Consider the following 10240-nt stretch of genomic DNA (forward strand, 5'->3'; position numbering starts at 1 on the left):
AACCGTCAAGAAAAGACCATTTCTCACCCGCAGATGGACCGTATGCACCTAGAAGGCCAGTGGTGACTAAGGCATAAGATAACTGTTATTTTCCTTTTCACCTTACATTTAGAAGTTTACAGTGAGCATTTATTAGTGAATATTATGTAACAGTTCATATGAACCTAGATTTAATGTTAACATTTTTTTCAGACAGACTTTTTGTTATTTTATTTGTTAAACCACAAATCAGAAATTCAGAGTAATTTAGGTAAAATGTATTTAAATGTATTTCTATTCTATGTGTAGACATGGAAAGTATCCCATTGCAAAAAATAAAATAGTTCATTTGTTATTCAGGTTCAAAGAATGCAAGTGAAATGGTTGGCCCTCATATTTTCACATTACCAAATCTGAACCTATGTGCAAAGATTTTGGACACCCCCAGTCCAACTGCTCTGCAGAAAATGAAGGCTTACGAGGGGTTGAAATACTTATTTCCCTCAATGAAATGTAAATACATTGATATCAATTCTTTCAAGTGGATTTCTTGATCGTTGTTCAAATGACCCAACCATAAGGAGGACAGACGGTCAGTTTCTTTTTAACTGGACAAAGTTCAGATCAGCAAAGGCTCAAATACCTCTGTCTTCCACTTTAGTGTGTGAGCTGAGCTTCCAACTGCTAACCAGTGGAGACCAGGAGGTAGTGAGGAAGAGCTTGGTGGCTCGAATTGTCTCAGGCCATTTCCCTTTGTTCATCTGCCATCTTTGCCCTAGACTGTAAATACTCTTGTCCTCCTGCAGAGTCTGCATTTGGCTGCAATGTTTGCAGAATTACATTGCAAAGGTTTGGAGAATACTGGTCAAAAGTTTCAAGATTAGTCTTCAGTCACAGACTAAAAGAAACCTCGTAGTGGACTGAAGGTCACGGTTGTGAACCATTCTCTGGACCACGTCTGCCTCTGTCCACCTTTTCGGGTCTGAGTAAAGAGCTGGGCGACCTCTGCAGATAAAACCAGAATCTTGGGTCAAACCCAGGATTGTACAAACTGTCCAGAATTGAAAGAACGGCCTCAGTTTTCAGAGGTTTGTGCAGAAAAACCAGAGACTCTCCAATACCATCATCCTTTTTGTTCTTTATTGTTTTCTCCAGAATACAAATCAAAGTGCATCAGTTTGGCACAAAGCAGGCCCGTCCTGCTTCCTGACAACAAATCCACATCCAGGACACCAGCCGGGCTTCAGGATCCTCAACATTTAGATCCACTGGAAGCTCCATTGCTTTTCATATGGCACCAGGTTTTTCTGCACGTCATTCACCTCCACAACCATCATTTACAAAAACGTAAACACTCTTTAGATTAGAAAAAGAAAAAAACAATGTCATCAACTCATAATGGCTTTATATTTCCCTTGGCTTGTTGGTTCAAGATGTGCTTACGTGAATATTTGGTAAGTTATTAACATTAAACATCACAATCAAAGAGGACAGAGGGAGCAGTGACAAGAACTGGATACTGTTAGTTCAGAGGCTCCACGGTGACAAATCGGACCTGGGGGGTGAGAGGTGCATGGGGACTCCCAAACACTGTTCAAGAACAGCTGCTTCTGAACACAAGCCCGGAGTCTGGAGAGCAGCTTTTGGAGGAACTTAAGTCTACTTAAGTCCGGTGGGAGGAGACACAAACATGCCGTGTGGTCTGCATCCCAATTCCACAGAAACAGATGTGAGCTTTGGTCCACTTTCAGAAGTCAGTCCAGAGTGAGTTAAGACCAGGATCCATCTCTGCTTCGGAAGAACCGGATCCAAAACATAGCCTGCTTATCCATCGGAAACTCCAGCTGAACCTCTGCAGCTCAGGAGCACCAACCTGTGGCGCCTTGTGGTGCACCGCCAACTGGAACTGATTCAGGATCAGTTCCAGCAGGATTCTGGATGTGTGTGAAAACCTGGGAGCAGCAATAACAAAAGGAGCCCCGGTTTGTGCAGTTGGGGATTCCTGTTAACGTCTTCAAGTGAACAGCCTGCAGGAGATAAAGTCTAACCCTGCTGTCAAAGAAGAATCTTCCTCATGAAATACTCGATTCACAAAAACTGCAGGTGAGCAGAAATGTTCTTTAAATGGAAAATGGTTCAGAAGCATCGCAGAGGTCAGGCATTGTGCTCCAAACATCCATGGGGCGGGGCCACCATGGGAGCTTTACCAAAATCTACATGCATGCACGTAATTGCTGGTTTTCTCTTGGCGGATTGATTAAGAGTCAACAATCTCCACGATCATGAAGGCAGAAAGAAAGAAGCTCTGTAGGTGGATCTGTTTGGACAGAAGGGGTGTCCCCTGACCTGCTGCCACCTTAAACAGCTCAAAGTAAAGGAACGAGCTCCGCCCTGCTGCCCTCACACCCCAGAGTCTGTGTACATGCCGTTGATCAGATAGTCCACTTGGGTGTAGTCCTTTCTCCTATAGCTCTCATACGCCTGTGTGACAAAAACCGCCACCGTGACCAAGAAGAACAGCAAGCCAAATAGCAGAACGGCCAGCAAGGACGCTGTATCCACCAGCTGCCGGGTCAGAGGGAGCCCCTCTGCTTCTACCACAGACATAACCGTTACCAAGGCAACAGGCTTCGTGTGGCTGTCAGCAGCAGTGTGAGCAGAGACGGGTGCAGAGGACTGAGGTACCAATGATGAAAATGGAATGGTTACTGTAGCAGCAGGTGTTACTGTGGGAGATGCTGTAGACGGTGGTGCTGATGGTGCTGTAGACGATGGTTTTGGTGGTACTGTGGACGATGGTTTTGGTGGTACTGTAGACGATGGTTTTGGTGGTACTGCAGACGATGGTTTTGGTGGTACTGTAGACGATGGTTTCGATGGTTTTGGTGGTACTGTAGACGATGGTTTCGATGGTTTTGGTGGTACTGTAGACGATGGTTTTGGTGGTGCTGTAGACGATGGTTTTGGTGGTGCTGTAGACTGTGGTGCTAATGGTGCTGTAGACGATGGTTTTGGTGGTGCTGTAGACGGTGGTTTTGGTGGTGCTGTAGACGGTGGTTTTGGTGATACTGTAGACGGTGGTGCTGGTGGTACTATAGACGGTGGTTTTGGTGCTATAGAGGGTGGTTTTGGTGATGCTGTAGACGGTGTGGATGAAGTTGCTTTGGTGGATGGTGTTGGTGTCCTAAGGCTCACAGTCTTTGGGGAGGTTTTAGGTTCCAACACAAAGGGTGATGAAGGTCCTCCAGTATTTTGTCTGGGCGTGGCTGTAGGTAAGAAGCTGGAGCCGAGTTTGGTGGACTTAAGGGGGGAAGAGGAATTTAGGGAGGGCAGAGGTTGTGTCTCATTAGTGGAGGTTCTGGTGTAGTTGAGGTTTGAGGTCCCATCAGAACCAGTTTGCGATGAACCATCCGCTGATCCACTCTTACAGATCGAATCATTCTTACCTGAGAAACAAGAAAAATCTGAAGTCATCAACTCATCAGTGAATTGTATCATTCATGGTGGGCAAGGTGGAGAGTTTCATCTGAACTGAAGATGCCCCTCCCACATTAAAAAGACATCTTTTGAGAGTTCAATTTGGTTTCTGCACATATGGGCAAACTGACACCTCTGTTTATTTCAGCTGAGAGAGAAGTTTCCTCATTTCACCTTTGAATAAATAAAAGCTGACTTTATTATAGAATCCATCACTTAACAAGCTCCCTCCAGCTTCAGTCCGGAAGTGAAGCTCCTTGGTTTTCAAGTCTAAAATCTAAAGAAAGATTTGATTCTGAATGTGACAATCCTCAGAATGTGTAAACCTCTTTTAACACGGATCCCTACCTGACGGTTAGTCGGACCGGTCTGGTCAGACAACTCGCTCCAATGAGAGCAGAATTTCCCTCATTGGCCAGGAACTACGAGGGCGGATCAAAACAACAAGAGAAAGACGTGCTGCACTTTACAATCCTTATTGGGACAGTTAACTTATTAAAACTTTAGATTTCGATTGTTAGTTTTGAACGTGGGGAGCAAAACGTCTGCAATGATGAGCAGACGTCGGGTATGAAGGTCCACTAATGAGTATTTATGACATGTAGATTGGCGGGAAAACGGTGAGAAGTGACGTGGACCACGTTAGAAGTTGTTTGAATGAGTCTGCTTCATCCGATCACATTTAATGAGTTTCTGTGTCTCATTGTTGTGGTGTTATGGCGTTGTTTTAAGAGGATTCTGCAAAGGAAACTACAAGGTAGATTTAAGGATGACGTCACAGCGGGGGCGGGCGCGTGCCGCGTACGGAGACACAATAGAGTGGATTCAGCGGTGTTAAAATAAACGTTGTAACAAATAAACCGTTGGAAATCTTTCTCTGTTTGATAAAACAACAATCCTTGCTTTAATCTGTCCGCGGCTCAGCTGTTCCTTCATTCCTACTGTGTTTACGTCGGCTACGGTGGCCGTTTTGGTCCATTTGTCTGCTCTGAGGACGGATTGTATTCAGACTGAGGAAACTCAGACAGAACCGAAGCTCAGTCCGATTGGAAACTAACCGAGTCCACCTCAAAAGTGCACTTCCTGGTCCCCAACCAGGGTCTGCTTGGGTGTATTCAGACTGAAAATTTCTTCTGGATTATCGGGGGAAAAGAACTCCAGTGTCCATTGATGTGTCCAGTCTGAATACAGCCTTAGTCAACTGGTGGTAGAGTGTCTGTCATTTGACTGCGGGGTCACGAGTTCAAATCCAGGGTCAGACTGTCCCGTTGATCAGAATGCTGCTTCCCTGCTGGACTGTCAGCATCGAAGGTCAGTTTCTGCTGTTTTTCAGACACGTGGATTATCCAAGGTCAAAGTTCACTGCTGCTGATAAACAACCTCCTTACAATGTGAGATAATAACTATTGCTTCAAGAAAGTGTGTGTGCAGATGTGTGTGTGTGTGCAGATGTGGGTTCAGATGTTTGCGTGCGTGCAGATGTGTGCACGTGTGCAGATGTGTGCCTGTGTGCAGATGTGTGCCTGTGTGCAGATGTGTGCCTGTGTGCGCAGATGTGTGCCTGTGTGCAGATGTGTGTGCAGATGTGTGCCTGTGTGCGCAGATGTGTGCCTGTGTGCAGATGTGTGCCTGTGTGCGCAGATGTGTGCGCGTGCAGATGTCTGCGTGGGTGCGCATGCAGATGTGTGTGCAGAGGTGTGCGTGTGTGCAGAGGTGTGCCTGTGTGCGCGTGCAGATGTGTGTGTGCAGATGTGTGGGTGTGTGCATATGTGTGTGCAGATGTGTGCAGAGGTGTGTGCAGATATGTGCATATGTTTGCAGAGGTGTGCCTGTGTGCAGATGTGTGCGCAGATGTGTGCGCGTGCAGATGTGTGCGCGTGCAGATGTGTGCGTGGGTGCGCATGCAGATGTGTGTGCAGAGGTGTGCGTGTGTGCAGAGGTGTGCCTGTGTGCGCGTGCAGATGTGTGTGTGCAGATGTGTGGGTGTGTGCATATGTGTGTGCAGATGTGTGCAGAGGTGTGTGTGTGTGCAGATATGTGCATATGTGTGTGCAGATGTTTGCGTGCAGATGTGTGCGTCCTCCATTTATTGCCAGAGGTTCAGACACTCACAGTTCTTGGAGAGGCTGGGTTGTGTTGTGTTAAGCGGGGCTTGTGGTCCGTCCACAGGGGGCGCTGTGACGGAGCCAGTGAAGAAGAGCAGCAGCAGGCAGAGGAGGTGAATGCACATCACTGGAAGCTTTGAGGAACACAGCCACATGGTGGTCTGTGGACAGCACGGACACACAAATACACACTTTAGAAGAGGAAACGGCGAGCAGCAGCGCTGACACACACCCTGCACAAATAAACCGAGGAGGCTCCGCTGATGCGCCATATTGGTTGCTGAGAGCTCTGTTTATGCTCTTCATCATAACAAAGCTGCACCTGAGGAGGTGTGGCTAAAGTTCAACCATCAGAACCCGATGAGCAGTCTGGGTTCTGAGCTTCTCCTGGGTCAACAGAGAAACTCCTGCTGAAGCAGGAAGAGCAGATCATGGTTCTCCGTAGATGATCCGATGATTTCCTGACTGAACACGTGTTTTTAGCTCTAACCGTTTTAGAAGCTTGTCTGCAGGTATCAGAACCCGGCGCCAAGGTTGGATGTACTGGTTCTGATGATCAGCGCCGGCTTCAGAGAACAGGAAAAGCAAGAAGAGGAGGGACCAAAAGCCGCTCAGCTCTTAAGGTTCTGCTCAGATTCTTCCATCTGCGGTTCTGACAGATCAAACAGGGGAACCGTAGCTGTGAACTCAGCTTTTAACAATTACAAACAGCTCAGTCAGAACTTTTTCTTCATTAAAAAGAACAAAACAGCTTCATTCAGAGAGTGAGACGACGTCATTCTGGTCTGTCCTGCATGTGGACGGGTTCTCCAGACGGATCCGGGATCTTCGTGGTTCCGCTAACTTTCTCCTGTCCTTCAGGGACAGAAATGCAGCCTCAGCAGATGAACGGCAGAACCACTGATCTGGACCATCAGAAACCCTACGGTTCCACCGGAGGACTCAGGGATTCTAGCTGAACTGAAGGCTCCTTTGCTGCTGGACCTGCAAGCAGAACCCAGCAGAACCCTGCTGCTTCCACACCGAGAGAGGTTCCCGATTCTCTGCAGGAGCTCAGGAACATCAGTGATGACGCCGGAATCGACGTTACCTGCAGGGACACGCCTGTCCAAAGTAAACTCTCACGCGCTGACGTGGAGAGAGCGCGCGGGGATCTGCCAGCAGCGGCTCGGAGCCAGGATCCCACCGAACCGCCCCGGGCTCGGCCCTCACAGAGCAGCGGTACCGAGGGTGTCACACAAACGCTACCCTCTCGCCTGACCCCCCAAATGTGGGCAGTGCGCGTGCACGAGCAGGGAGCGGCAGACGTGTCTTCAGGGTCTCAAAGCTCACGTCCTCGCGGAAGCAAGACAACACCTGCGGACTCCCGCGAACCGCACGCGCCCAGTCCGCGTGCATGTTAGGACTTACCGCAGAAGAAGCAGGGACGCCACGGGACTCGGACCCGGACTCTGGATGCTCCCGGAAACAGGACACACACCCCTGCTGCACCGTTAAACTCCACGAGCGTTCCGGTTCCGCTCCGTGACCCGGGTCTGCAGGAAGTGACCTCAGTGCTCTGTGTTATTTTCCCGAACCATAAAAAGACGGAAAAATGTTTAGGTCACGCATGCTCAGAACCACTCGGAACTTTTAAGGAACGCTAATGTTTAAAATAAAATCGATTAATCAAAATTGCGAGCTGAAATCCTGTAAGCAGATTAACGTGAGCGACAGGAAACATTAGGCTGTGGAAAAAACACAACAACACGAGGAAAAGGAGGATGTTGCGAAGCAGGAAACCTCCCACAGGACACTGAATCTGAGGGGTTACAGAAAGCGGCGATACACCTAAACCATGGCAGCCCCGTGTTAGCGCCCTCTGCTGGTCATTGACAGAATCACTAACACAAGTAACTGAAGAAACAAAGAAAAAAGAAAATTAAAGAGAACAGTAAAATGGTTTTTAAAATAAATAGAGAAAAAAACAGCAACCAGTAAAAAGAAATAGACTGTTTATGTCTACGTTCAAAATTCTTTAGATTTTAGAGTAATAAAAAAAGAAAAGAAATATCTTGATTTCGAATTATTTCTAATTATTCTTTTTCTTTCTTCCTTCTTGTGGGGGGTGCAGGAGATTCATATGATTCTTAGTTCAGAAAGCAATTAAAGGAAAGGGCAGCAGTGTCACTTCAATTGGGATTAAGCCTGAGCTTCTGCACGAGATTGAGAGGAACTTCACCTCAACTCACAGCTTTGGTTCTTCAACCAGTCTTGTCCTGAGAGGCTGGACTTGGTTCTTCTCTGGGCGAGAGGTGACAAGGTTTGTTTCAGGTTTCAGGTTTGGTCCATCGGTAGCTTACTGTGTGTCCAGTACCGTCAGCCTAAGCGGTCACAAAATCTGGTGGTAGAGGTGGTAGTAGTATTTCACTATCAATCTATCACTAAGGGATAGTGTATTTGTATTATTGAGGCGGGATCTGCACGGTCAGCATAAAGACATTGTTCATTGTATTTTTTAGACCCTTTGTCTTGAGCTCATGATATTATTAGAGAATGTTGTCTGGTTTATATCATTGAGTTATAATGTTCTGTGGCCAGTGAGCTGAAGACTGGGACAAAATAAAAGCCCTTGGGTCGAGAACGAAGGCAGAGAGTTCTCTAAAAGACTTCCCTGGGTCATCTGCAGGGTTCCCACATACCTCCAGGATGAAGCTAGCGTCAGGTTTTGTATCTCAGTAGCCTGTGTTCCAACCAAACCTTGTATTGGTGGTATTGATTTGCATCACTTAACAGTCCTGCGTCTTCTTATTTATCAGATCTTTTAGTTAAGTATGAACCCTCGCGGACCCAATGATCCTCTGGCACTGACTGGTCTTCTAACTATTCCGACTATAAAATCCAAAACCTATGGAGAGGTTTTGGAGAGGACCTGAGAGCCGCAGAGAGCATTGATGCTTTTAAGAAAAGGCTCAAGACTCTTTTTTTTTTAACCTGGCTTTTAGCTAATTTTTTACTACTTTTATTTACTTATTTAATTATTCATTTACATGTATTTATTCATTTATTTATTTATTTATCCATTTAATCTTGTTTTATGAACTTTAACTAGATTTTTAACGTGTTATTTTAATGTATCTTATTATTTTAGTGTTTTATTGTTTATTGCTTTTATCATCATGTCTACTTTTTCATTCTCATTTTCATTTCCGGTGCTTCCTCAGTTGGGACCCCTCCCTCTGGGTCGGCTGCTGTTCAGCCACTGTGGCTCTGGATGGGAACCTGCATCACCGCTTAGCTGTGGTGGAGCGGTCCCCACCTGTGATGGTGCATTTGGCTGGCTATGCAGCTGTTCACATTCAATTATTAGCGTTTCCAACATCTTGTTTTCATGCTCAGCCTATTTCTCATTGTCTTTTCCCATCAGTTAGGGGGTGGGATGTATGAAAGGAGTGGGGGGCTTTGTGTAGGTGCGGGGAGGGGGGCCCTATTTTTACATTTTTGATTTTTTGTTCTTATTTTCATGCTTGTTTTTATATTATTTATTTAGTTTTGTTTTAATGTAAAGCGCTTTGTGCTATACTTTTATATGAAAAGGGCTTTATAAATAAAGTTTGGTTTGATTTGCATCACTGGCTGAGTCCAGTTAGCGCTGTGCGGATGATATTTGCCAGATGAACGACAGTGATAGCAGGGCAGAACTCCAAGTGGTGCATTGGCTGTCTTGATGCAGCACATGACTTGGCCATAATGAATGATGCACAGGTGCGTCCATCAGGAGCTCTTAGATAAGCTACTGAGCCACATGCTGTTTCTGAGGCGTTACAGTAGATATCATGATCTACTTCCACAGAGACGTGTAGGATTGTAGATGGAGGTGGATGATTCACTGGGGCGACCCCCTAAAGGGAGCGGTCAAAAGGCAAAGAAGGTCCACATTAGCAGAGATGTAGCAGCTTGGCATGTAGACGTCCTGTAGGTGGTTGAGGTCTCTGCTGTCCCTGAGTGTCTTTGTGGAGCCCAAAGTCTGAAGTGAGCCTCTTTGCTTTCACCTTATGGGGCCTGTACCATTTAAGCTTTTACGTCTATTAAAATGTTTGTTCCTCAAAAAAAGAAATTATTTTGATCTGTCCATGTATTTCTGAGTGTTCCTCTAAAAACCTGCTCTCCGAGCACCAGCTCCTCCCAACCCAGGAAAACGAGAAGGTTTTCAGGAGCCGACCGGACTTCTTCCAAAGGTTTCTGATAGGCTGCCCCCCCACAGGTGTTCATTAGAATTAAGTCAAGTCTGATGATACAGACCAGTATGATGAAATGAATGACTGTTTGTCAAACTAATAAATCAGAAGAGAGCCACCATGGCGTGTTGATCAGCAGCTTGAGATAAAAGCTGGTTACTCTTTGTCCCAACCTTCAATCTGCACCCTTTTTAAAGACCATAAAACATGAACCCTCAAAATGTATTGAAGCCGACAATTATGAAAAAAACCTCCAAAAATGGTGGGAAAGGGGTAAGCCAACAATTGTCATACGAGGAAGACGAAAGGCTGCAACCGGCTGGATAGCAGCATGAAGACACAGACTCCACTCTGACGACTCCAAATAAACCACCATCCAGTAAGAGTCCAAAAATAAGGAGGAGAACGAGGAAGAAGTCCCTAACCTGACTATTTTATAAGCCATTCAAAGCATGGAAAAAT

The 10240-nt window shown here is 46.1% G+C and overlaps 1 protein-coding gene across 3 annotated transcripts; it reads right to left on the reverse strand.

The window, feature by feature from the left end:
• Positions 1 to 1097: 1097 nt before the first annotated feature.
• Positions 1098 to 7507, reverse strand: c6h11orf24 (chromosome 6 C11orf24 homolog). 3 transcript variants are annotated; one of them, XM_011472829.3, is made up of 3 exons: positions 6972 to 7507; positions 5569 to 5722; positions 1098 to 3425 (listed from the first exon to the last, which is right to left on the reverse strand). In XM_011472829.3, exons 2-3 carry the CDS (start codon positions 5714 to 5716, stop codon positions 2380 to 2382), a joined length of 1194 nt encoding a protein of 397 aa, XP_011471131.1. In that variant the 5' UTR covers positions 5717 to 5722; positions 6972 to 7507; the 3' UTR covers positions 1098 to 2379. The 3 variants fall into 3 exon arrangements, with proteins under 3 accessions (XP_011471131.1, XP_011471133.1, XP_023811293.1); XM_011472831.3 differs by lacking the exon at positions 6972 to 7507 and adding an exon at positions 6652 to 6917; XM_023955525.1 differs by lacking the exon at positions 6972 to 7507 and adding an exon at positions 6052 to 6616.
• Between the last annotated feature and the right edge of the window lie 2733 nt (positions 7508 to 10240).

The sequence above is a fragment of the Oryzias latipes genome, chromosome 6 (genome assembly GCF_002234675.1).
Source record: "Oryzias latipes chromosome 6, ASM223467v1".
Classification (NCBI taxonomy): Eukaryota; Metazoa; Chordata; class Actinopteri; order Beloniformes; family Adrianichthyidae; genus Oryzias; species Oryzias latipes.

What these genes read in the sequence shown, in the direction of transcription:
- c6h11orf24 (XM_011472829.3), bottom strand. Translation starts at nt 5,716, where the DNA reads ATGTGGCTGTGTTCCTCAAAGCTTCCAGTGATGTGCATTCACCTCCTC. An exon ending in ACCCAGCCTCTCCAAGAACT is followed by an intron (nt 3,426 to 5,568) that starts GTGAGTGTCTGA and finishes CTTGTTTCTCAG; the next exon opens with GTAAGAATGATTCGATCTGT.